This window comes from Dipodomys merriami, unplaced genomic scaffold (genome assembly GCF_024711535.1).
Source record: "Dipodomys merriami isolate MVZ:Mamm:240054 unplaced genomic scaffold, mDipMer1.0.p SCAF_60, whole genome shotgun sequence".
Taxonomy (NCBI): Eukaryota; Metazoa; Chordata; class Mammalia; order Rodentia; family Heteromyidae; genus Dipodomys; species Dipodomys merriami.
The window spans coordinates 3,361,251-3,388,329 of NW_027206180.1; the positions used below are offsets into that span (position 1 = coordinate 3,361,251).

Sequence of the window (27,079 nt, forward strand, 5' to 3'; positions counted from 1 at the left end):
CTACCAGGAGCGGGGGCGTGGCCAGGGCGAGGGGCGGGGCCGGGCCGAGGGGCGTGGCCGGGCCGAGGGGCGGGGCGGGGCCGAGGGGCGGGGCCGGGGCGGGGCCCGCGCGGCGGGAGGAGGCGGCCCCGTCCGTCCCGGCCGGACCTTCCACACAGCCCCGCGCCTCGCCTCGCACCCCGTCCGTCTCCGTCCAGCCGTCCGCGCCGGTGAGTGGGGGCCGCGCCGGGCGCCGCGCGCGGAGCGGGGTTCGGGGGTGGCGGGACGCGGCCGCGGCTCCTCAGGGGCCGGAGGGGCCGGGGCGGCGGGAGGGCAGAGGAGGCGCGGGCCGTGCGGCGGGGGCCCCCGGCTCCTGCTTGGGTGGGGACCCCCCCTCCCCGGCGGGCAGGGCTCTCGGGGTGCCTCGCCGCCCCGGGGTGCCCCAACTCCGCCCCGGGGTTCTGCGCCGTCCCGGGGCCCCTCATCCGTCCCGCGGTTCTGCGCCGTCCCGGGGCTCCCCTTCCGCCCCGCGGTTCCCGCGCCGCCCTGGGGTCCCACGCCGGCCCCCCTCCGCCCCGGCTCCCCCCCCCCCGGGTCCCCCGCGCCGTTCCCGGACAGCACCCGTCGCCCTCCGCGCCGAGGCGGGCGGGAGAAGTTCGGGGAGGAGTCCGCTCCCGCCCCCCGCAGCCTCCGATCGCGGGGGGGCCCTGGGCGTCCGAGGACCCCGGGGATCCGCGGCCTGGCCGGGGCGCAGCGCGGGTCGTCGCGGGTCCCCGCGGGCTGCGCGCAGCTCGGCACGGCCGCGGCTCGGCGGCGCCGCCCAGCGGCGGGGGCGACCTGGGGCGCCGCCAGGGTTGACGCCCCGGGGGGCTGGGGGGAGGGGAGGGGTCCCACCCGGGGCGCCCGGGGGCGCGCGGGACCCGTGGGTAGGGACGGGTCGGGGACGGAGGTGCTGCGGTTCGCTTGGGGGCCGTTGTTGAGTTTTTGGGTGGGGAGGATGTTCGAGGTGGGAAAGCGAGGATCGCTAGACAGGATTGTGCCTGCATTTCCCGCCCATACAGACTTACAGACACAGACGTGTATACGGAAATGCACACAGAACACATGCAATATATGCACATTAAGACACACGTGCAAACACGCATGTCTATATACATGTGCTATGTGTATATTTTATACACCGATATATCTTTAAAATATATAAATATATATGACATGTTACATAATACATACATTACAACACACACAGATACATTAAAACGCCAACACACAGCCGTATGTGTGTATGCTCACCACTTGGGACAGAAGATACCTCTCCAGCCCTCATGCGCTTCAGCTAGAGCCCAGGCACCCACCTGCTCCTCTCCAGTGCCCCAGATAGGGCCAAGGAGGGATGGGTTTGCTGAGGATCCCTGGGCAGAGAGCGGCTGCTGCATGGACACCGCCCCCCAACTCTTTTCTCCTCCTGATGAGCCCCTGGCTGCTGTGCGGTGCCAGCCCTCTTCCCTGGATGGCAGCTGGGAAAACCCAGGCCTGTGTGCCCAGTCAGTTCCTGGAGGTCATCAAACTCGGCAGCGCCGGGGCCAGGCTTTGCACCTTCCCGTTTTCTCTACCTGGAGATGCCTTGGTAGGTTGCAAAAAAAAAAAAAATGAGGACTTGCAGGGAAAAACCAGGAATGATGCCCACAGGGGCCTTGGCAGGTAGATGCCCAGCCCACAGTCAGGGAGGGCCGTGGGGGTGGCAGGAAGGTGGAGAACCTGTTCTCCCACTGGAGGATTTTGGATTCCTACTGCCTCCACCCCCACGGAGACAGAGGACTGGGTGGGAGGCAGAGCAGTGGGGAGCGCAGGCGCGCCCCCCACCCCCCTCCCCTACCCCGGCCCCAGCCGCCTCTGCCCCTCCGTGGAGGAATTGACATCCACCTGCCATCTGGGGAACGGGAGGTGGTGTGTCAACTTAGAGACATGAGTCCCTCTCAGGCTAGGCTGCCACCGCCCCAGTGGGCATGTCATTATGAAGACAAGCCTGGTGTCGGTGGCTCATGCCTGTAACCCAGGCTACTCAGGAGGCTGAGAGCTGAGGATCATGGTGCAAAGCCAACCCCGGGCAGGAAAGTCTGTGAGACTCTTATCTCCAATTAACTACCAAAAAGCCGGAAGTGGAGCTGTGGCTTAAGTGGGAGAGTGCCAGCCTTGAGCAAAAAAAATAAAGAAAGAAAAGCTCAGAGACAGTGCCCAGGCCCTGAGTTCAAGCCCCAGTACAGACATACACAGACACAACATTATGAATAGAGCATTCATTTGGCCACACAGGTATTTGCACCTCGATTCCACCCCCACCCCCATCTTTGGGCTCTCTTCTGTGTTTCTCAGCAGGAGCTGAAACTTCCTACATTTAGGCACACATGGTCAATTGTCCAGGCCCCAGTGATGGTGACACCCGGGGACAGCCGGCTGGTGGTTCAGCCAGGCCTGTAGTACTCTCTGCACCCCCATGCTTCTGTACCCCCTGGCCTGTCTTGGGGAGACCTCCCTCCTTGGTGGTGGAGATAGCGAGGTTCAGGGTTTTGTCAGAGTACACTGGGACAGACATGACAGAGAGGAAGTCTGTCGAGACAAAACTATAAATACCTTTCCAGGCCAATGGGGCGGCCTTGGTCTGCTGGCCGGGGTGTGTTTGGGAGGCTGGGCGAGCCGCCTCCTGGGGGAGGGGTCAGTGAATTGTGTGTGTTGCAATCCGTGGCCCGTGCCCAGCGCTGTGGCCAAGAGGGGTCAGGCCACGAACCTCTCGGGGTAGAAGGGGTGGCCGGTATTGGAGGGAGGCAGGGCAAAGGGGCCTTGTGCAATAGGGCACGTGTGTGCGTGCAAGCGGCTGTGGGAGAGCGTGCCCCGGGCTTAGGGAAGCGGCTGAATGGCAGCGGCAGCTGCATCCAGGGAAGAGGACGCTGGCGTGGCGGGAGAACCCGGGCTGGCTGGGCTGTTAGCCTGGGTTTGTCCAAGGAAGCGACCACATGGGTGCAGGGGGGGAGCGAAAGGACGGGGTGCCCCCCACCCCGGCCCTGGCTCCCTCCAAAGGGCCCCCAGAGTTCCATTCATGCAGGATGTTTAGGCGGGAATGGAGAATCTGTGCATCTGGCTCTGGTTAGCTCTAGGCCAGGCCAGGGTGGGACTGGGGTGGGGGTGGGGGGCGGCTGGGGTGGAAGGGGCGAGGGGGAGGGGGATCTAAAAATAAAGAGGCAATTCTGCCATGGTAACCTGACACCCCGGTGACACACACCCCAAGACTGCTGTATGTCACAGGCCCTTGGGCTTCAGGCAACCTAGCCTGGCTCAGTTACATGCCAGGGTGCATGCTGCGAGAGGTGGAGGAGGGGAGGTGGATGAAGTCCCAGGGGTTTTGGTTATCTATCTATCTATCTATCTATCTATCTATCTATCTATCTATCTAATAGGGACCTAGTTTGAACTCAGGTCGTCTGCTTGCTTGATGGTCTCTCTACCTCTTGAACCACATTCCAGCCCCTCCCTGCCCCCACGTTTTCCCAGTGTTTATTTAGCTGATCATGAGGCTTGAACTCAGGGCCTAGGCATTGTCTCTGAGCCTCTTTGTGCTAAAGGCCAGCACTCTACCACTTGAACTATAGTGCCACTTCAGGATTTTTCTGAGTGGTTTTCTGGAGATAAGAGTCTCATGGACTTTTCTGCCTGGGCTGGCTTTGAACCCTGATCCTCAGATCTCAGCTTCCTGAGTAGCTAGGATGACAGGTGTGAGCCAATGGCTAATGGCTTGTCGTGGTTAATTTTGAGGTAGGGTCTTGCTTCCTTGGCAGTGGGTCTATTTTAGGCTTCCCGACAAAGGCAGGATCACAGAGGTATGTGACCTGCCCAGCTCTAACTTGAGAAATAGGGGACAGAGAGGTGGGTTCTTTGAAACTTTTCAGCCCTGGTTGGGCAGAACCCACCATCCTCCCAACCTCAGCCTCCCAAGTAGCTAGGATGACAGGCATGAGCCATTCAATGGGAGGCTAGAACGTCTCCATGTGACAGCTAGGGAGGAGAGTGCATTGCACGAAAGCGCTTCGGCGTTGGTGGGCAGAGCCAGGGTGTGGAGATGGGGGGGGGGTGAAGGAGTTCATTGATCCAGGAGTGGTCGGTGGGATTCCAGTCCTGGTGCCCAGGGGGAGGGACCTTTGTGGCCCGTGGCAATTGTCTGGGGTGCAGGTTCCTATACTCACACCCCAAGGGGCAAAGAATGATGCTTAAGCAGTGTGTCAACTTCCTGCTGAGCGTCCATGCACAGCTGGCCGGCTCTGGGAAGTCCATGTGTGTGTGTGTGCAGATGAAGCCCCCCCCCCCCCCCCCCCGTGCAGAGGTGTCCCTGGCTCTCATCCCACAGCATCTCTGTTGCTTAATGAGTGGTTGTTGGATGAGGATTTGAATTCCTGGGCACCCTCAGCTTTCCTGGGCAATCAGAGTTCCAGGAGTTTATAAGGGTCGAAGGGAAGAGAGGGGCAGCTCCACTTCTTACCCTCCACGGCAAAGCTGGATGCCCTCAGCTTCTAGAAGCTTCCAGATGCAGAGCTGAGGGAGGGGACACCGGGGTGATAGTCGGTATTAAGACTGTCCTTGGAAATCTGGGGTGCAGAATAGCTGTCACCAGGCAGGACGGGCCAGGGCTCACTGCCACGGGGCGCTGTCTCAGCGCAGTTGTTTTCTTAGTAGCAGAGTCTCTCGCTGAAGATGAAAACCTTGTTCATCTCATTTGTTTTCTTCTGAGGAATGTTTTCCCAAGTGTGTTGTGATTGGTGACGCCCCAGATAAGAGAAGATGGGCAGCCCGACATCAAAACGAGAAAAGCAAATCATGTATTTTTCTTGGCTGGCCTTCAAAGAATATAGGCAACCAGCACACAGCCCTATAGCGTCGCTAATAATATGGCTTAGGGATCAGCAAAAGTTGATGTCTTGAACTTTACAATTTTTTTTTTTTTGGTCGGTCGTGGGGCTTGAGCTCTGGGCCTGGGCGCTGTCCCTCAGCTCTTCAGCTCAAGGCGAGCGCTCTACCACTTGAGCCACGGCGCCACTTCCGGTTTTCTGGTGGTTTATTGAAGATAAGAGTCTCATGGACTTTCCTGCCTAGGCTGGCTTTGAATTGCGATCCTCAGATCTCAGCCTCCTGAATAGCTAGGATTACAGGCGTGAGCCACCGGCACCTGGCACAAATTTTCTTTTTTAGGTGGTTAAACAATATACTTAAATAAAGGCTGGGAATGTGGCTTAGTGGTCGAGTGCTTGCCTAGCATGTGTGAAGCCCTGGGTTTGATTCCTCAGTACCATGGAAACAGAAAAGGCTGGAAGTGGCGCTGTGGCTCAAGTGGTAGAGTGCTAGCTTTGAGCAAAAGAAGCTCAGGGACAGTGCCCAGGCCCTGAGTTCAAGTGCCAGAACTGGCAAAATAAATTAATTAAATAAAACTTTGGGTTTTTTAGTTGGTTAAAGAATATAGTAGCCGGGCGCTGGTGGCTCACGCCTGTAATCCTAGCTACTCAGGAGGCTGAGATCTGAGGATCTCAGTTCAAAGCCAGCCCGGGCAGGAAAGTCCGTGAGACTCCTATCTCCAATAAACCACCAGAAAACCGGAAGTGGCGCTGTAGCTCACGTGGTAGAGCACTCGCCTTGAGCTGAAGAGCTGAGGGACAGCGCTCAGGCCCAGAGTTCAAGCCCCATGACCAACAACAACAACAAAAAGAATATAGTAATAAGCACAGAATGTAGTCAATAAACTCAAGTTTGTCAGAAGTCTTACCACATAGTGACATACGGCCACCCCGAGCTTTGGCCTCAGGATTTGTGCTTGCTAGTCAGGTGCTTTACCATTTGAGCCACTCCTCCATCCCCCTTTGCTTTAATTTTTCAGATAGGATTTCAGCTTTTTGCCTGGCATGGCTCGGATCTTGAGCCCCCTACCTTAGACTTCCAAGTACCTGTGATGATAGGAATATCTGAGATTACAGACCTGCATCACCATACCCGGCCTTAGCGGATGCATGGCTTTCTAACAAAACCTGGGATGGACGGATTTTACACTTCCAATGGGAAAACTCCTCTGGAGATGCCCGCAAGCTCCCCGCCTCCCCTCCCTTCCTCTTTATGAAGAGTCCCCAGCATTCCGTCCCATGCTTGCGCTTAGCATCGTTAGTGACCTGCTGAGGTTGCACTGAGAATCACAGGCAATGAGCTGCTGATGCACATGAAAGTGGCTTGAACCAACATGGGGGGGGATGGCTCCCCCGCTTTCATCTTGATAGGGGTATTTATCAAACAACCCTGCACAGTGAGCAGTACCCAAGTGGACTCCCCTGCCTTCAAAGGGGGTCAGAATCTCCCACAGGGAGGTGTCTCTGAGAGCCTGTCTTAGGGAAGGCTGCAGTATGGTGGCTGGGAAGGGTTTGCTGGACATGGGCTTAAACAACCCCCCACCCCCAGTGTTCTCCTCAGCAGCAACCATTCCACCGAGGAGACCCTCAATATCCATTAGTCAATGTAGAATAGCTTATGGCCATGAAAAGGAACAAGGTATCAGATGTGGGGGTTCAAGCTTGTAGTCCCAGCACATAGGTGAAAGAGGTAAGAAGATCGTGAGTTCCCGGACATAGCAAGACTCCTGAAAAAAAAAAATGAACAAGCAAACAGATGGTCAAAAACCAAGGTTCAGGCTGGGAAGGTGGCTCAGTGGTAGAGCGCTTGCCTTGCATGCCTGAGGCCCTGGGTTCGATTCCTCAGCACCACATAAGCAAAAAGAAAAAAGCCGGAAGTGGCGCTGTGGCTCAAGTGGTAGAGCGCTCGCCTTGAGCTGAAGAGCTGAGGGACAGCACCCAGGCCCAGAGTTCAGGCCCCAGGACCGGACCCCCCCCCCCCAAAAAAAAAATCCCAAGGTTCATCCCTAGGTACCAGTATGAAGGATCTGCTTTGCATTACATTTTGTAAAATGCTCAAAGGTCTGTGTGATAGCCGGTGTCAGTGGCTCACACCTGTAATCATACTCAGGAGACTGAGACCTGAGGACTGCAGTTTGAAGCCAGCCCAGGCAGGAAAGTCTGTGAGGCTCTTCCCTAAAATTAAGCACTCCCAAGAAAGAAGAAAGAAAGAAAGAAAGAAAGAAAGAAAGAAAGAAAGAAAGAAAGAAAGAAAGAAAGAAAGAAAGAAAGAAAGAAAGAAAGAAAGAAAGGAAGGAAGGAAGGAGGGAAGGAAGAAAGAAAGGAAGGAAGGAAGGAAGGAAGGAAGGAAGGAAGGAAGGAAGGAAGGAAGGAAGGAAGGGAGAAAACCTGGGTGTCGGTGGCTCACGCCTATCATCCTAGCTACTCAGGAGGCTGAGATCTGAGGATCACAGTTCAAAGCCAGCCCAAGACACGAAAGTCCATGAGACTCTTATCTCCAATAAACCACCAGAAAACCAGAAATGGCGCTGTGGCTCAAATGGTAGAGCGCTCGCCTTGAGCTGAAGAGCCGAGGGACAGCGCCCAGGTCCTGAGTTCAAGCCCTAGGACTGACACAAGATAAAACACAAAGACCACAACTATGTGTAAAAACGTCTTGTTTGTATAAGTACAGACACATCTTCTGGTTGTGTGCCCTTGCGGCCTGGCACGACCCACGCGAATGTCTCCTGTGAGAGGCGAGGGAGAGAACTCGTAAGGTCGAAACTGGCGTCTGTGGGCCACCGTCATCAGAGGAGCAGTGACCATTACCGTGGCCGCCATGGCGCATTTGTGGAGCACAGGCGCTTTGGCAGCCATGTGCATCTTCTCCCCAGACTCAGGTAAAGCAGATGACGCTTCCCAGCTAGACAGGCTCGCGTGCTACAGATGCGACAGGTCCCGCAGCTAGCAAGTGACGATCTGAAGGTGCTGGGCTGCACTGCCTTTGTCTCCCTCAAGAGTCGACGTCTGCCTTTGTCTCTTGTAGAATCTTTGTCTGTGGGGCCCCAGAAGGTTCCTTTTTTTTTTTTTTTTGGTCAGTCATGGGGCTTGAACTCTGGGACTGGGCGCTGTCCCTCAGCTCTTCAGCTCAAGGCGAGCGCTCTACCACTTGAGCCATGGCGCCACTTCCGGTTTTCTGGTGGTTCATTGGAGATAAGAGTCTCACGGCCTTTCCTGCCCAGGCTGGCTTTGAACTGTGATTCTCAGATTTCAGCCTCCTGAGTAGCTAGGATGAGGGGTGTGAGCCACCAGCGCCAGGAGATGAGGGGATTTTCTTTGTGTCCCTCACTGGGGCCTCAGGGGAACATGCAAAGGGTCCAGAAATCCCAATGGATGATCATGGCACCAGTGTTAGGAAGTCCCCAGGCATTCAGTGACAGTCCTGGTAGTGCAGGAGTTCAGTGACTGTCCTGGTCCTACGTGCCACCTGCACCCCTCACCAGCTGGCACTGAGCTCTGTTGGCATCTCTAGGAACACTTTTAGAATCAATGGGATCTAGACTTTCTCTTCATCACCAGCCGCCATCTTGGCCCAGGTCATGTCCATATTGACCCAGCCCACCAGCATCCTGGCCCTGCCCGCCGCCATCTTGGTCTAGACATTCTATCTTTCTCATTGACAGCTGTCCAAGCTCCTTGACCACTGGAACACCCCAAAGGTGTCCCAATGTGGACGTCCACTTTCTGTAGGCACTAAAGGGTCGTACAGAGACTCAGCGCTGGCCTCCCGCTCCCGCCACCCACTTGAGGTTCTTCAGTGGTTTCGATTGCTCCTTCAAAAGCCTTGATGTGGCTCCGCCTTGGCGGGCTGCCACCTGCCTGGCCCTGGGGAAGGGAGATAAGATGTCACACTCAGTCTCCACCTGGAAGGGCGACCTCAGCCCCCGGGGAGGGCAGGGCGGGCACAGGCCACTCCCGGTGGTCTTCTCTGGACCCCTGTGTCTGCTTGCTCCAGCCCGCTGGCTTCTCTGAGCTCCTCACAGCCCCCCTCCCACTTCCTCCTCCTCCACTTGCTCTCTCCCCCCACATCCTCTCTCTCTGCTGCAGGTTCTCTTCCTTTCAGCTTTGAACCCCAGATCAAGTCAACCCCTCTCCTTGGCCATTACCTGCAGGGGCCTCTGTGTGATCGCTCCTCTTGCCTCTGCCTCCAAGTAAGACATCAATCGCCTCCAGCGCTTCCAAGAGGAAATCCTAGTTTGGTGCTAATTGGTCTTTCACACCCCCCACGTGTGGCGTCCTGTTTGAGCAGAGAAATAGAAAGAAAAACGGAGCTAGGACTAGACATAGAAAGAAGGCTGGCCGCCACCGGGCTGCTGGCTGGAATGTCATCATGTTAACGTTGTCCTCCTCGTCGTTTTTATTGTGTTTATTTTTCCAGGACCCGCTATTTATGGCAAGCGACACCGACTTTCCATTTCAGTTGTGATCTAAGGCTTCCTTTTGTAAAAATGCAAGTTTAAGAAGTGAGTAAGCCAGGCGCTGGTGGCTCACCCTGTAATCCAAGCTACTCAGGAGGCTGAGATCTGAGGATCACGGTTCAAAGCCAGCCCAGGCAGGAAAATCCATGAGACTCCTATCTCCAGTAAACCACTAGAAAACCAGAAGTGGTGCAGTGGCTCAAGTAGTAGAGCGCTTGCCTTGAGCTGAAGAGCTGAGGGGACAGCGCCCAGGCCCAGAGTTCAAGCCCCACGTGTGACCAAAAAAAAAAAAAAAAAAAAGAAAGTGAGTCAGTAGCCGGGTGCCAGTGGTTCACACCTGTCATCCCAGCTACTCAGGAGGCTGAGATCTGAAGATCATGGTTCAAAGCCAGCCCAGACAGGAAAATCAATGAGACTCTTATGTCCAATTAGCCACCAAAAAGCCAGAAATGGAGTTTGGGCTCAAGTGGTAGAGTGCCAGCCTTTAGTGAACAGGCTAAACAAGAGCATGAGGCTCCCAGCTCAAGTCCTAGTGACAGCACAGAAATTTTTAAAAAGAAAGGAAAAAAGTAAGAGACAGGACATTGGGTGGTAGGAACAGTGCCAGATTTGGTAAAGTGGCATATTGGGCACAGATCTGGTAGTACCTGCGTCCCCTGGTGTTACGTCCCTTCCTGGAGATGCCCCTGGTGCTCGAATTCCACTTGGTAACTCCACTCATGAATGGTGGGTGGGGGGAGGAGGCAAGAGTTTAGAGGCGGAGCCAGGCCGGGGAGGGGGCGGTTCCAAGGCCAAGTTCTCCACTGGGCCCACCTACTCCACACCTGGTGCGGTTGGAAGCCTTTCCATTCATTGTCTAGGAGGGGGTGGGGCGCCCAGCTCATCCCCGCTTTTCAGGTGGGGAAACTGAGGCTCTGGGTGGTGGGGTGCTTTGCACAGCCCCGTTGCAATCTGTGTTATGACATCAATTCATTTGCCACTCCTAGTCTACCGTTTGCCTCCTTCCTGTGTTCACTGCCAAGGGAACCACCTGGAGCCCTGACTTCCAGATTGTGTGTGTGTGTGTGTGTGTGTGTGTGTGTGTGTGTGTGCGCGCGTGTGCATGCTTGAATGCTGGAACTCAAGGCTTTACACTCCCACTTGGCTTTTCCACTACCACTTGAGCCATACTTTTTTTTTTGGGGGGGGGGTGGGATGGTTAATTGGCAATCAGAATCTAATGGGCTTTCCTGCGCACGCTGGCTTTGAACTGAGATCCTCAGCTCTCAGCCTCCTGAGCAGCTGGGATGACAGCTGCGAGCCGAGGGGCTACCTTGGCCCTGAACTCCTGATTGTGAGGCTCCTGGGACCTGGATGAGCTGCTGGTGAAATCCATCTCCTGGAGGGACATGGCTGCTCTGCTGATCTCAGGATCTCTGGGGGAATCTCGCATAGAAGGTGCTGGGCTGGGAAAGAACATTCCAAACCTCATGGGCCAAGGAGAGTGGGGAGCACCCTGAGCTTGACCCCTGCTTTACCCCTAGCAAACCTGATCCAAGCCAACCCTGCCCTCATGCTGTGTGTCTATGGGAACACCCTCTCTGGGCCTCAGAGCAGGTGTGCCAAACAGCGTATATGGGGAGAGGGAGATTCATTGCACAATGGCTGCCGATCATTGCTCTGCAGCCACAGACCAGCAAAGCATTCAAGCATGTGGTGAGCAAACTAGATACTGAGGAAGAAGAGGGAGATGTGGTTTCTGTCCTCCAGAGGTTCCCAGTCGAACCAGCAGCAGTGCTGTCTCCTCTGTATCAGTCAGCTCTGGCTGTGTAACAAACCTCCCCAGAATGTGACAGAGTAAACAGAAAACACAGATGAGTCTGTGATTCTGCCGGTGGGTGCAGCTGGGCTGGCGTGGCAGTTGATTGGACTTTGCTCAAGAAAACTGAAAACTTTCTGTGCTCCCCCTCCCCGACTTTTGTTTTTGTTTTTTTGCACTGCTTATTTTTGAGGTAGGGTCTCACTTTATACCTGGGTCGCCCTGAACTATGAACTTCCTGTTGGTGCTTCATGGATTTAACTTCCCCAGGCTTGGTTCTTAGGATCTCAGCCTCCTGAGAAGCTAGGATTATGTGAGCTGGGCATGGTGGTTTCTTTGGTGCAGACTGCTGGGTTCAGATCCCAGCTCCACTGAGACCTTGAGCAAGTTGCCTAACCTCTCTGGGCCTAGGGCGCTAATAATCAGAGCCTCCACGTCAGTGTTTGGGTGAGTAGTAAGTTAGCATGTGTGAAGAGGTTTGAGCGGTGTTCTGGCACATTCGAGGCAGTAAACATTGGCCGTCTATATTACCGTTGATGTCATTATTATTTTGGAGACGGGCTCATCCTCTGTGGCTTTTGTCTTGGATCTTTCCCAAATCCCACTGTCCCGCCGGCGGCCATTTCCGGACAGAGCAAAATATTGGCTCTGTGCCCAGTGAGCCCCTGCCAACCTGAGCACAAAGCTGGGCGCCCCTGGGGTACCTAGGCCTGGAGGGCTGAGATGCAGACGCCAGCGTGGGAGGCCCAGCTGACCTCCACCTTCCTGGAAACAGAGACCAAAGCCAGTGTCCCCTGGAGAGCCGGGCCCTGGCTGCCAGGGCTCGGAGCACCGGCTGTAGCAGAGGCCTAGGCACGCTGCCAGCGGCGTGGCCCGGCCAGGGCTCGCCGGTCCCCAGGGCGCCCGGCCAGAGTGAGAAGGAGTGATGGGAGGGGACACGGGGCTGCTCAGGCCCCCACAGAGTCCCCCACCCCAGGCTGGTTCTGGACCTGTCATTCCCGGACGAGGCCCCCGCTCAGGCCCAGGCTGGAACTGGAGGCAGGACTCGAGGGTGGAGGGGGGAAATGGCACCCGGTGCACGGAGCATCATCTTTACCAGCTCATCCCTGGATGGGGACAGAGGGACTTCCGGTTCATCTTGGCATCAGAAGAGGGGCTAGGCTCTCATGGTGCAGGGTTACTTTGAAGGAGGGGACAGGAAGGGCCTTTACTCTGCCTGGGTGGGGGCCTTTCTGTCCCCCACAAGCCCTTGATGGGGCACCCCACCATTCATGATGACTGAATGCGGAGTCTGGGGGTGGGAGCCCGTGAGTCACCCGTGGGATTTTTTTGCCTGTGGTTTTCTTTAGGCCCTAAGTCTGTGGGTGGAAAGGGCAGCGTAGAAAAATGCCCTGGGTTTGGAGTGGGAGCGGGGAAGGAGGGGTTGAGTGCGAGTCCTGCACACCCTGGCCGGTCACCCAGAGCCTCTCTCTGCACGCCTGGCCGCCGGCTTACGTGTGAATGGGGCCCAGCGATCCTGCAGGCGCTGCCAGCCAGAAACCAGCGCGGGAGCTGCTGCGGGAGCCAGCCGGCCTTCCGGGCGTGGCCCTCCCACACGGGGGTGACCTCCCGGGCCTTCCCCCAAGCAGCTGCCCTCCCTGTCCGTGCCAGCCACAGCTGCTGAGGCTGCACATCACAGCCCAGCACCCAGGAGGGAAGGGCTGCAGCTCGCACTCTGTGGAAAGATACCGTCCACTCCACGTGGGCTTTGCATCCAGGCTTCCCCACCAGAAGGCTTGGAGTGACGAACAAAGGAAATTGATGAAGAGAGGCGCCGGGCATGGTGGCTCACGCTTGTCATGCTAGCTGCCCGGGAGGCTGCAAGCTAAGGATTGTAGTTGGAAGCCAAGCCTGGGCAGGCACATCCCCCCAATTAACCAGTGAAAAGTTGGAAGTAGAGGTGTGGCTCAAGTAGTAGAGTGCCAGCCTTCAGCGAAAAAGCTTAGGGAGGGTGCTTAGGCCCTGAGTTCAAGCCCCAGTGCCAGAAAAATGAAAAAGAAAGAAAAGAAACGTGGACGAGAGATAAAGCCACACTGTCGACCCTGCAGTGTTTACATGGTTCCCAGTTTTTGTTTTTGTTTTTTTGTCGGTTGTGGGGCTTGAACTCAGGGCCTGGCCGGTGTCCTTGAGCCTCTTTGTGCTCAAGGCTAGCGCCCGACCACTTGAGCCACAGCAGCATGTCTGGTTTTTGAGTAATTAATTGGAGATCAAAGTCTCACGGGGACTTTTCTGCCAGGGCTAGCTTCGAACTGCTAGCCTCAGATCTCAGCCTCCTGAGTGGCTAGGATTACAGGTGTGAGCCACCAGCCCCTGGCATGATACCAATTTTTGATCTACAAAGATGGGAGGCGGGAGGAGGCGCACCAATGGGGGCAAGACACCAAGGTTGGGAGACAGAAGCGCATGCGCACTGTTGGGAGGGCTCAGTGTCTGTTGCTCGTGGAAGCTGCGATGGACAGGGACAGGGACTTTCGGGTGAGTGGTCATGAGGCCGCGGGAAGATGGTCACCGTTCATCTAGGCTGTTCTCCCACCGCAGCCCAAGGGGATCAGAGTGTGGTGGGAAGGCAGGATGCCCGTTCCAGTCCTGGCCTGGCTCCTGCTTCCCTGTGGGGCTGGAGCAGGTCTTGGCCCTCCTGGGCCGCAGCGCCCACCTAGACAGTCAGACCTTGGAGTTCTGCATTCCTAGAAATGTAAAGTGACAGCCTTCAGGGCCTGGCAGGGAGCAGAGGGGAGGCTGGGCAAGAAACAAAGGGACCAGTAAGATGACCTTCACCCTGCTCAAGTCCTCCCAGGAAAGCAACATGACTGCCTGAAGTGGTCCACGCACCTTCTCCGAGGAGGGGATGTGTGCATGCAACCCTTGGTGTTGGGGAGGGGGGACGGCGGAGGGGGAGGGGACAGCAAGGGGGAGGGGAAGTGAGGGAGGGGGCAGGCTAGTCCAGGGAACTGTGTTCCAGGAGACATGGCCGCTGTGGATGCCTGTAGTATCAGCATCCAGTATGACATTTTGTGTGTGTCCCAGTCCTGGCTTGACCTCAGGGCCTGGCTGCTGTCCCTGAGCCTTTCCCACCAAAGTTAGCAATCTCCCAATTGAACCACAGTGCTATTTAAGAGGGGTCTTTTTTTTTGGTGGTTCATTGGAGATAAGTTACGGACTATTCTTCCCAGTCTGGCTTTGGACTATGATCCTCAGGACTCAGGATCCTTCTGAGTAGCTAAGATTGCAGGTGTGAGCCCGGCAAATGCACATCAGTTTTGAGTGAGAATGGAAAGAAATAAATGCAGGGGTGCTCACTGGTTTGTGGTGTGGAGACGTTGCCACCTGGCAGGTAAAGTGTTGGTGGTCACACAGCAGAACACTGTTACAAGGACTAGGTAGATTTACATGCACAGGGAGAGAATGCTTTCTTGAGCATTAATATTAAGTGAGAAAAGCTAAGTTGGAGGATGGAGAGTTGATCTCAAATCCCGCAGAGTGAAAAGTGTTGCCCTGGGGCGGTACCATGGATGTGCTCTCACCAATCCAGAAAGTGAACAATAAATGCCTCCTCCAATCAGGAGCAAAGGATGGAGTGAGGGGCGGGACAGAAGGACAGAAGTGTTACTGTAGTGCCATTCCCTCCATACAGAAACAGGGGGAGTGGAGAATAAGTGTTCCTCTTACAAATATCTCTGGAAGGGTGCACAGGGAATCTATTATAAGTGAGGTTGCCATTGGCGCTGGTGGCTCATGCCTGTTATCCTAGCTACTTAGGAGGCTGAGATCTGAGGATCACAGTTTGAAGCCAGCCCAGGTAGAAAGTTCCACAAGACTCTCATCTCCAGTAAACTACTCAGAAAAAGGCAGAAGTGGTGCTGTGGCTCAAGTGGTAGAGTGCTAGTTGAGCAAAAAGAAGCTCAAGGACTGTACCTAGGCCCTGAGTTCAAGGCCTGGAACCAGTAGGGGGAAAAAGGGAGGGAGGGGTTGCCCCCTAATAAATGGACTGGGAGACTGGCATGAAAGAAAGGAGATTTGTATAACAATTCAGGAGCAAAGGATCATTTGATTCCCTTCTAAAGATGTATGGCATTGGCCGGGCACCTGTGGCTCACACCTGTAACCCTAGCTACTCAGGAGGCTGAGATCTGAGGATCGCGGTTCAAAGCCAGCCTGGGCAGGAAAGTCTGTGAGACTCTTATCTCCAATAAACCACCAGAAAACTGGAAGTGGTGCTGTAGCTCAAGTGGTAGAGCGCTCGCCTTGAGCTGAAGAGCTGAGGGACAGCGCCCAGGCCCAGAGTTCAAGCCTCACGACCGACAAAACAAAAACAAAAACAAGATGTATGGCACTTCCTCTACTTACAGATAATTTCCTCCTGCCGGTAGGGTTACTAGCAGTATCTTTGGATCACACATTCTAGCACTGCTTACCCTGTTTTTTGTTTTTAAACTGGGTATCTGAACATATACTAAGTAGATGACCTCTACTTCTCTCTTCCCCAAGTTCAAAACAAAATTCATAGCTACCTTTGTCTGCCTCCAGTCCTTTGTCTTATGCCGGGCACAAGGCCTTACTTGATTGACTCTTCCTTTTCTGCACGAGCCTCACTCCGATGTCTGGATTTCCAGTTGCAAGCACTTCCTGGGGCTAAAGCAGTGAGCCCAGACATCATGTGTTGGTGAATCACTTTCTCAAGACTTTTGTGAATGCTGAAATCCACCTCTTTATTTACATAGGATTCTTCTTAAATGACTGACTCCAAAACTTCGATACATTCATTTTAAAAGGCTATTTTATGTCATGCCAATAAATGGCATTAACTTACCATAAAAAGAAAGTACCAGGTAAGTATAATAAACCCAGAACAATGTTATTAAATTCCAGCTATGACTAGACGCATGATTTGGCAGCTGCCTAAGTAACACAAGGTCCTGAGTTCAAACCCCAGTGCTGAGCAAGATAAATTGAGAAAAAAGAGGCCTGGTCAGGAAATCAGTGGTATTTAGAAACACAGAAGTACTATCTTTGCTTCAAGGGGAGACAACAGGATGCATTCCTCCTTGAGAGATGTGTTTCTCATCCCAGGAATGAACATTTATCTGGCAGGATGTATGCCTTCCTGAGACAGAAATGCTACCCCCAAACTTAAGCAAACACTTACCCAAAATGCAGATAACAGGGTACTGTCCTTATCTCAAGGATAAAGATCTGTTTTATGGCAGGATGCATTCTTACCTGGAAAGAATGCCCCCAAACATCCAGAACCGTAGAAAGTAACACTAGGAGTGATTAGAGCAAAGATTAGGGGTTTGGGGACTTAGCTCAGTGGAAGAGCAGCTCTGCGGTGGGGGGGGGGGAGCAAAGATAATACATCTATCCTTGCATAACTTTGAAGTCGGACCCCCCGCCTTTACCCTCTAAATTCCCCTACCAGCCAAGGATCTGGGTGTCTCTATCTCACCCCAAGAGATCACCCACACACTGTTAGAGTGCCCCCTCTCCCTTCTGCTTGTCAGTTTGCCTGCTTACTTACTCAAGCTCTGTCAAGCTATTTTATCACAGTGACTTGTGCAGAAATTCTCATCCTGCGATCGAATCCAAGGACCGACCCTAAGAGTTCCTACATTTAGAGGAAAGCTTCACAAACCTTCACCTGCTTCTGGTGACAGTTTCAAGAGAAAACAACTCTATGTGCAATCTAGGGCTTAACTGAGCGCTACCTCTTCTTAACTGAGCTCTACCTCTTCTTTTTGTATGCACGTGTAGAGCAAGGCTGGCATTAGCGACTGACCAGCACCGAACGGTGGCTTATTTAGTTCCTCAGAAGGCTTGAGAGGGGCTGCGCTCACTGGGTGAGCCAATGTTATTTAATGCCTTGTAATCTCTGACTGCGATGCTTCCTAGAGAAGTTTGGTTTTGTGTCCAGGGCACCGGTGTCCTGTGATGCGAAGCCCCGGTCTTCCTGCCGTCGGGGGCCTGATGAACTTGGCCCTTTGGCATTCCAGCGGGCACTGAGGCACGGTGGCATTTCACTGTGGTTTGTGAGCCGCCTTTCAAGGGGGCAGCGAGGCAAGCGTTTGGAGGCGCAATCCCAACGGAGAGTGACGCAGGCCGGCACAAAGGGGAGCTTGTGCTGGGGAAGGAATTGGAAGAATCTCTGGACTGGGAAGAATCACTGGGTGGCTGTCAGGGGTGATGCATGGAATCGCCTCAGGGAACCTCCCCGACCGAATTCCCCAGCCACACGGCTCCTGGGATGCGTCCCTGGGCTCTAGGAGCGGCTCCTTGGCAAGCCAGGCTCCATCCATCCCACCAGGGCACCGTGGAGGAAAAGGGAAGGGAGGCCAGAGAGGAGAAGGGGTGGAGGCTTTGTGCAAGGTGGTCAGACATTTTACAGCACCAGTGGTCCAGACACTTCAATAAATGCATTGTCGGGGGAAAAACAAAGCAGAGCCAAAGGCTGGTGGCTCACGCCTGTCATCCTAGCTACTCAGGAGGCTGAGATCTGAGGATCGCAGTTGGAAGCCAGGATAGTCTGTGAGATTTTTATGTCCAATAAATTACTCAGAAAAAGGGCAGAAGTGGTGCTGTGGCTCAAGTGGTGGATGCTAGCCTTGAGCACAAAGAGGCTCAAGGATGGTGCTCAGGCCATGAGTTCAAGTGCCCTCTCCCCCCAAAAAAGGCAGATTGAGGGACCCCTCCACATTAAAGGACACTCAAAAGACTCCACAGAAGGCAGTTGGAGGGCTCAGCTCCTGAGCCGGGAATAAAGCAAGTTACGTAGCATGTTGTGGGGATAGGCTGGGAGAAATGTGAATAGAGACCTTTAGCCAGTGGATCTGTGTTGTTACGTGTCTTGTTTGAATTTTGCTCGTGGCAGCATGTCTGACTTTGTGTCCTTGTCCCCTCTTCAGCGCACCCTGCTCATACCCCCAGGCCCACCCCACCCCGGGACCATGTTGGTGCTCCTCGCCTTCATCATTATCTTCCACATCACCTCCGCAGCCCTGCTGTTTGTTGCCACCATCGACAACGTAAGTTCCTCTTCCTGCAGACCACCTGGGAGCGCGCAGACAGGGGAGTCCTCTTGGCCTCTGTGTGGAAGGAACTTGTCCTGGAACATTCCAGGTTCAGGTTGGGATGGCAGGTGTTAAAGAGGACAGGGACCTTTGTCTGCTCCCCTTGGGTTCCTTCCTGGAGCTCTATAGGACACCTGTGCCAGGAAACCCTTTGAGGATGGTGTGAATTCTCAACCCCAGCTGGCTCATTTGGGGCTGGGTAGTTCTTGGTGGCAGGGCCTTCCTGCTCATTCACATCCTTGGGTGGTGGTTCTTCTTTTGCCCACTAGGTGTCAGTAGTACTTCTACCCATGCTCTTGCAACCAGCATTGTCTTCAGACATTGTCGGCTGTCCTATGAGCAAATATTCCTGTATTGAGGGACATGGCTTTAGATCCCCGCCTCCCCTCACCACCCCCCGCCCGCTGCCACCATGGGGGTCCCTCTCCCCCACCCTCCACCGGCCACCTCTGCTCCCTGCCCCAGATGTCTCCTACCCAGCCAGGAGCCCAGGTGGCTTCCTTCCCCTGCACATGCCCTCCCTGGCCGAGCTCATGCTTGAGATTTTTGCAGATTTACTCTTTGCAGACTCTTTTATTTGGTGTTCACCCAGCAATAGGGAATGAAGTGTGTTAACCACCTCTTGGGTGTACTTCGTTGATCCTAAGGCTGGTTTCAAGCCTGATCACTTCACACTAAAGAGATATTTAAGAGGAAAGTCTGTGAAACTCTTATCGCCAGCTAACCCACGAAAGAGCAAGTAATGGAGCGATGGCTCAAGTGGTGGAGCACAGCCTTGAGTAGAAAAGCTAAAGTAAGGGACAGTGCCCAAGCCCTGAGTTCAAGTCCTAATACTGGCATTGTGCATGTGAATGTGCCTGTGGGCACACACACACACACACAGTAAGGGCCTAAACTAGGATCCACCTATCTCCACTTCCCAAGTGGCTGGGATTACAGGTGTGTACTACTATTCCTGGCCCTGACCACTGTGTATCATGCTCCCTCATCTCACCCCATGGGTCATGAGGACACCAGACACTTTGGATCCTTCTGTAGGTACGCAGCCTGGTGTCCCCTTGATCCTGGCAGGTAGGCCCCAAAGCCCCACCTCAGGCATCACTGAGTGAGCACTTGACCAAGCTCCTCAGGGCCCTGCAGGCTGCAGCTGGAGACGATCTTCCCACCATGCAGGACACCCGTGAGGAGGCCATGTGGGTGTCATTCACTGACAGCCTTCCTCTGTTTCCATTTCTGTATCCAGGCCTGGTGGGTAGGAGACAACTTTTCTGTAGATGTCTGGAGAGTGTGCAGAAACAACTCGAACTGTACAGAGATCGATGAGTCGTTTTCAGGTGAGTGGGGGGAGTGGAGCCATAAAGCGTGTGTGGAAGGGGCGCGTCCCGTGGCCTGGTGTCCGCGCCCCGCTTGCGCTCTGCACTCAGGCCCGCTGGCTGCGCCCAGGGCCTCATGCAGGGGCGGTGTGAGCTGCAATCCCCATGCACCAGGCGGGGTAAGGGAGAACAGTGTCTCCATCCGCATTCCTCCAGCCTCTGCCCCTGCCGAGGGCCTTCTTCTCTCTGTCCAGGCCCTGCCTCCATGCTGCTTTCTGTCTAGCCATCCGGGGACTGAGAGATCTGATGTCCTGCAACCTCTATTGAACATAACGCGGGATACAACCCTGAGAACAGATTCACGGCGGCCCTGAATACCAGCTCCCTCTGGGACCCCAGAGAGCATCTCCCAGCAGTTTCCCACCTGAGATTATAAGCATGCACTACTATACCTGGCTTTTGCCAAGGTTTTAAGATTGTTGTTTTTTTTTCAGGGCTTGGATATGGCGTGGTGGTAGAGCAGGCATGAGGCCCTGAGTTCAATGCCCACTACCCAAAAAACAAAAAACAAACAGGGTTTTCTGCATCACAAAGTCCTTTGTTTATTTTTGGTTCACTTAACGAGGATTTTACCACCTCTGGTCTCAGCTGAGGACACTAAGGTTCCAGGACATCGGATCTCTCCGTCCCCCGATGGCCGGGACTCTACCACTTGAGCCACAGCACCACTTCCAGTTTTCTGATGGTTTATTGGAGATAAGAGTTTCATGGACTTTTCCTGCCTGGGCTGGCTTTGAACTGGCATCCTCAGATCTCAGCCTCCTGAGTAGCTAGGATTTTAGGTGTGAGCCACCAGCACCCAGCTCCTATGTGTTTCTGTTTGACAAATTTGACAATGTATTTGGGGAGCCCAGGGCCCACACTCTCTGGGTCCCAGGCTCTCTCCTCATGTCCTCACCAGCGCATATACAGAAGCAGCAAGTCTCACTGACTGATCTGTGACGTGGGGGGTGAGTCCTGTATACACACCATCTCACAGGACCTTAAACCAGAAGTGAAGGATGGAGCCAGGATTCCATTGAAATGGGACCAACTGAGGAATGCCCTGGATCTGTGATACAATCAGAGCCGCCTCCTCTTCTCTGGCTGGTTTTGGCCTTTTTTTTGGTGGTGGTGGAGGCAGTAGAGGAGTTTGAACCAGGGCCTTGTGCTTGCCCTTGAGTAGAAAAGCTAAAGGGGCAGCGCCTAGACCGAGTTCAAGCCCCAGTACTGGCACACATGCTTGCTACATGAGCCACACTGCCAGCCTTTTGCTCTGTTTAGGCCATGCTAAGCCCTGGTCCTGGGAATAGCCCCATCCTGTGCTCTGTGGGCATCTTGGCCAGCCTCTGCGACCCTGTTCCCATCCTCCCTGGGGGCTATGCATTTGTTTTTAATAAGTATCAAAGGGTTGAACACAGGGCCTTGCCCTTACCAGACAGGTGCTCTACTAGTTAAGCCCCTTTCTGCATTGGTTGCTTTGAAGGTAGGGTCTCCCTTTGTGCCCTGGTGTGTGATCTTCCTATTTGTCCTCACTGGTGTGACTGGGGATGGCAGGCGTGCACTGAGCCCTTGTGCTTTCCCTGAGCTAGGATAACCTTTAGTTGAGGTGGAGTCTTGGAAACTTGGTTTTTGTTCAGGTTCTGGGGCTTCAATTCAGGGCTTGGGCAGAGTTCTTGAGCTTTTTCAGTCAAGGCCAATGCTCTACCACTTGAGCCACAGTTCCACTTCAAGGGTTTTTTTGGTAGTTAATTGGAGATGAGAGTCTCATGGACTTTCCTGCCTGGTTTGGCTTTGAATTGTGATCCTTATATCTCAGTCTCCTAAGTAGTCAGGATTACAGGTGTGCGCCACCAGCAAGACGGAGGCTTGCAAACTTTCATACTCAAGATGGCCTCAAACTGGGATTCTTCCATCTCCACTTGTCAAGTACTTAGGATTACAGGCTGGAGGCTCTGTGCCTGGTTATATTTGTTGTTTTTCATTAAAATTAGGAACTAAACTGAGTTCATTCTGAGGCTGGACCATGAACTAAGAGTGGTTCTGACATTTTTAAAGAGTTGTTAAAGAAAATGAACCAAAACAAACCAAAAAGCAAAGAATAGGTGACGAGAAACTGGACGGAGTGCGAGCCTGAGATATTTCCTGTCTGGCCCTTTCCTGAAAACACTGCCAATGCCGCGGCTTGCAAAGGCCACTTCCCTTCCCTTGCATAAGCAAACAAACCTGTGTCACTTCCAAATAAAAGTAGGGAAGATTTACAAAATACTCTACCAGGACTATGGGTGTGGCTCAGTGGTAGAACACTTGCCTAGCAAGCATGAAGCTTGGAGTTCAAACCTCAGTTCTGCAACACAACACAAAGCTCAAGCCGGGCACCCGAGGCTCATGCCTGTCATCCTGCCTACTCAGAAGACTGAGATCTGGGGATCCCAATTCGAAGTCAGCTCAGGCAGGAAAGTCCATGAGACTCTTATCTCCAACTAATCACCAGAAAACTGGAAGTGGAGTTGTGGCTTAAAGTGGTAGAGCACTAGCCTTAAGCACAAAAGCTCAGGGGACAATACCCAGGCCCTGAGTTCAAATACCATGATGATGACAACAACAACAACAAAGGTTGAGGTACCCTGCATGCATGTATGGAAATGTCACAATAAAACTCCCCCCCTTGTACAATGAATGGAAGCTAATTCAAAAAAATCATTAGAAAAAAAAGGCAAGTCCTGTTGGATACCAATGGCTCACACCTGTAATTTTAGCTACTCAGGAGTCCTTGAGACTCATCTTCAATAATCAACCAAATAGCTGGGGGTGGAGCCGTGGCTCACATGGTAGAGTGCCATCCATGAGTGAAAAAGCTATGCACAGTGCCCAGGCCCCGAGTTCAAGCCTCAGCCCTGGCACAATGTGTTTTTAAGCCCCGTCTCTGAGCCAGGATGTACTCATGGTCTGAAGCAGGAAGAGAACAGAGCAAGGGGGTCCTTTCTCCACCCATCTTCTGGTCAAGTTAAGGGTCCTGACTCCATTTGCCAAGGGGTTGAGGACTGCCGGCTCCCATGTGCCTCTAGAGAGGGGATCTGGAAGATTCCTTGGCTCCCCCAGCTCCTTCGCGCCCCCTCTCCCGCCTGGGCCTCTGGCGGGCCTTGCTGGCACAGGCGGCCATCCTCAGCCGTGCGTCTCCTCCGCCCGCAGATTACGCCACGCTGCAGGCCGTGCAGGCCTCCATGATCCTCTCCACCATCCTGTGTTGCATCGCCTTCTTCATCTTCCTGCTCCAGCTCTTCCGTCTCAAGCAGGGAGAGAGATTCGTTTTAACCTCCATCATCCAACTCATGTCGTGTAAGTGGGGCTGCTGGCGCTGGCACACAGAGAAGCCGCCTGCGGGCGGGGCTGCGTGCACTTGGTAGATTGGGGAATCTGGGTTTCCACGGGAGATCAGGGCAGTGGACGGAGACACGAAGGGTTCCAGCGGGACACCAGAGCGCTGGGTGCTTGGGATGGGGGAGCCCGGGAGGCCGGGCCAGGCCAGGCTGGGGAAGCGTGTGTGTATATATGGGCTGGAGCCATGTAGGGGACCCTGGAGGCTGTGGAAATGAGTTGCAGACCTGAAAGCCATCCACAGAGAGGCCCATGTTGGGCCTAGCCTATGCTGCCAGGTCCTAGCTTCTGTGCCCCTGGGAAAGGCAGCCCTCCAGCCCATGCCCTGACTGCTATCGGTGAGTGTTGGCATTGGCAGTGCTTCGTGAGTGCAACTGCGCTTCATAGCGGACAAAATCCAACTATTGATGACTTTAACCGTGAAGACAGTGTCCGCTTGCTCACAATCAGTAGCCTGCAGGTGGGACATTCAGGCAGTTTCTACTCCTCCCATTGTTCTGGCACCTTCCGAGTAGCAATGGTGGCATCCTCCACCCCTGCCCCATGGATCCGAAAGGGTTGCAGCAGCTCCATACATTCCAGCCTAAACCTGACAGTATCTAAAGCAGTAAGTTGGGGAAAGGACAACAAAAAAACATAAATAAGCATACCAAAAACAAACAAAAAAACAAAAAAAAAAAACACCTCAATCTTCTCCTCCCTTATCTCTTTTCTGGGAATACTATTTTTCACTGAGTGATATTTCTGCAGCCTGAACTGGCCACACAACTGGACCTGTACGCTGCACTAATGAAAGAGAGTTGGAAAACGACAACTCACGGGCCAAAGGTAGCCAGCCACGTGTATTTTGTAAATAAAGTTTTATTGAAACACAGCTGCATCCATTTTGTCTACGGCAGCTGTCCTATTCCAGCAGGAAGAGTTGTCTTCAGCTGCAGCCATAGGTCTTGGGCTGTGTGGGGTATAGTGTGATCCCCCATGACTTACCTGAACCCTGGGTTTGTTTCCCAACAGGTCTGTGTGTCATGATTGGGGCTTCCATTTATACAGACCGGCGCCAGGACTTTCACAACAACAACGCGGAATACTCTAGCTACATGATGGAGGAAGGCCGCTACGGCTACTCTTTCATCCTGGCGTGGGTGGCCTTCGCCTTCACCTTCATCAGTGGCCTCATGTATCTGGTCCTGAGGAAGCGCAAATAGAGATGCAGGCACCGCCCGACTCCTGCAGTAGGCATTCACGTCCACGTAACCATTTTGTACATAATCATTTTTCGTGTGTGTGGTTTTTCTAGCAAACATATCGTTTCCTTTAAAAGCCAAAAAGAAAAAAAAAAACCCAAAAAACAAAAACACAAAAAAACCCTCACCCCTCCAAAAACAAAACCCCAACAACAAAAACCAAAGAAACGAGTGAGAGAGGAGTTCTTGCGTTCTTGAGATCAGAAGATGGATGATGCAGGCTGGTTATTCTGAACTCTAAGGCAAACTGTGGAAATCGCTCAGCAGGGTGTTTCTTACCCACGGGGCCACGGCTGGCTGTGTGGGGCTGTGAACTGAGCCTGGTCTCTGGTTCTCTGGGGTCTCACCAAGCCCCTTCTGCCTCAGCTTTCCCTTCCCAAATCTCTGGTCAACAAGGAAGGCGGGCAGGGGAGGCCCAGGTGTAGCCAAATCCTGGCATGGGTCTATCAGTGAACCAAAAGCCCCAATAGGTTGTGTGTGTGTGTGGGGTCACTATTCACCTTCGCTGGCTGTCTTCTAGGGGACTGTGATCCTGAAGCTGGGGATCAGATTTAGGCAAAGTTCTCAAAAGTAGCTCCTCAGAGCATTGATTCCAAAATCTCCCACTTCGGCCATTTCCCAGACTCCCAGAATCCGCATTTCTAAGCAAGTTCCTCTGACCATCCTTCTGTACACTCACACTGGGGACCTCAGTCCCTGAGCCCTGGGGGGGAGGGGCTATCCCATGCACTTCAGCAGGCTTGTGTCAAGATGGCCCCAGTGCAGGCCACAGCTGCACTCAGCCAGCTCCTGATTCCCACAGTCTCTTTCCTAGGTGTTGACATCTGGGCCACCTGTCCCCCACAGTCAGGCCTTGTTCCTGAAAACTGGATGGCTTGGAGTGGCCTTTCTCTTCCCGCCCCACATGCTAGCCTAGTTGCCTCCATCAACCCCTACTTCTAGAGCCTCAGAATCCCTCCCTCTCTCCATCCCCTCTACCATTCATGTATTCATTCATTGATTCACAAACCAACCTAAACGATGGCATGCTTGCCCGGTGGCAGGCACAGGGGATACTTTCCCAAGACAATCTCTAGAATGATGATCTGCAGTGGGAGGGAGTGTGTTTAGTCTTGCCCACAGGGCATTGAGTGAATCCTAAATATAGCTCCACTCAGCAATGACAGACGGTCCACCGGGCAGTGGCTGTCTGTCTCCCACGCCTGGGGTCACTGCAGTGGTGAAAGAGGGGATCCCCCTCTATCAAGCCACAGTCCTTGAGCTTTAATGGACTTGGGGTCATGTAAGAGAATGTGTATGAGCCCCTCCTGAGACGTAGGGTGGTTGGTGTGTCTCTACTTAAACACTTTTATACGTGATTGTCTGCCATGTGAAGGAATGATCTGCCTTCATGCTAGTTCCAGTGGAGATTCATTCATTCATTCATTGGTTTTCAACAAATAGTAATAAATGCTTATCATGTTCTGGGTACTGTAGGAAGATCTCAAAGTAGAAGACAAATGCAGACATCTTCCCTGCCTTCATGGAGTTTGTAGGTTCTAAAATAGGACCCCTCCCCCGACCCCAGTACCTTAGGAAAGCCCTCAGCTTAGTATAGAGTGACATGGAGCCAGAGACAGGACAGATGGCCACCTCCTGCCTGGATGGAAGATTGTCATCAGTCACATGATGAACAAGAATGAATTTCAGCCGGTGCTGATGGCTCACACCTGTAACCACAGCTACTCAGGAGGCTGAGAGCTGAGGATCCTGGTTCTAAGTCACTCAGGTAGACAAACCTGAGATTTCCTTTTTCTTCAGTTAACCACCAGAAATTTCAGAACTAGAGCTGTGGCTCAGGTGGTAGAGCACCAGCCTTGAGTGAAAAAGCTAAGGGACAGCACCCAGCCCCTGAGTTCAAGCCCCGGTACTGGCACAACACACATACCAAAGTAATTGAGTCACATATTGAGTGGAATGCCATGAGGGCTTCAGGAGGGAGGTGGAGAGGGGGGAGCTTTTCTGTAATGTTCTGATAGCCACAACAGAAGCAAAGGAAACACCTGAGAACCAACCAGAGCCGTGGGAAGTCTGGGGTTGTAGGAGTACCTGCAAAGGTGTTGGATCCCGTGGGAATGATGCAGATGACCCAGTGGGGTTTTCCTGGGTGGCTGCCAGTGTGTCCAGCATCAGTGCCTACCTGTCTGTCATACAGAGTTTTGAGACAGGAGAGGAACCTCTTCTCTGCTGTGACAAGCATTTGGAACCTGGAAAAGAGACAATAGTGTGAGACAGGAAGCATCCGGCAGATCTCCAAGGAAACACAATCAGCCCTGGCTTACGGTCATCATCTGCTATCCTAGGTCATCTTCAAGGTTAGCAAAGGCATCCGAGAAGCAAATGTTAGGACCAAATCTGTTATTGTATCAGAGGGACTGTAGTTTGCATATCTTGTATGACTTTTAAAAAAAATAAAGTACTGTAATTCTTTCATGGGGGAGGGGTGTGACAGAGTCAGACTAACTTGTTTTGTTTTGCATTAAAATGATTCTGGGTTTCTGTTGAAATGTCTTTGGAGAATGCGTGGTGTGTTGCTCTACATAAACATGTGTGCACAGACTTGAATACAGGAAAATGGTAGAATTTGGATTCTCATACCCCGCAACATGTTGGTGACCTGTGTGCAGACAGGCTGATATCCTAGGGTACTTGGTGTAAATCTTACACTCAGAACATAGCCACCGTGGGGAGCTGCATCAGCAAAATCTGTCCCCATGGGGACTTAAATGTACAGGTTACTGACCATGCAGCAAGTGATGCAATTTTTTTTTTCAAATCAGAAAAGGCCACCAGAG

At 53.4% G+C, this 27,079-nt stretch overlaps 2 protein-coding genes across 2 annotated transcripts; one reads left to right on the forward strand and one right to left on the reverse strand.

Moving 5' to 3' along the window:
- On the reverse strand, positions 1-7,736 carry LOC138814447 (proline-rich protein 2-like). The gene is made up of 4 exons (XM_070003339.1): positions 7,632-7,736; positions 4,508-4,560; positions 1,856-1,909; positions 1-1,003 (listed from the first exon to the last, which is right to left on the reverse strand). The coding sequence occupies exons 1-4, from the start codon at positions 7,734-7,736 to the stop codon at positions 1-3; spliced, it is 1,215 nt and encodes a 404-aa protein (XP_069859440.1).
- On the forward strand, positions 103-26,791 carry Emp2 (epithelial membrane protein 2). The gene is made up of 5 exons (XM_070003493.1): positions 103-209; positions 18,107-18,226; positions 19,515-19,605; positions 22,816-22,962; positions 24,016-26,791. The coding sequence occupies exons 2-5, from the start codon at positions 18,149-18,151 to the stop codon at positions 24,204-24,206; spliced, it is 507 nt and encodes a 168-aa protein (XP_069859594.1). The 5' UTR covers positions 103-209; positions 18,107-18,148; the 3' UTR covers positions 24,207-26,791.
- Positions 26,792-27,079: the final 288 nt, after the last annotated feature.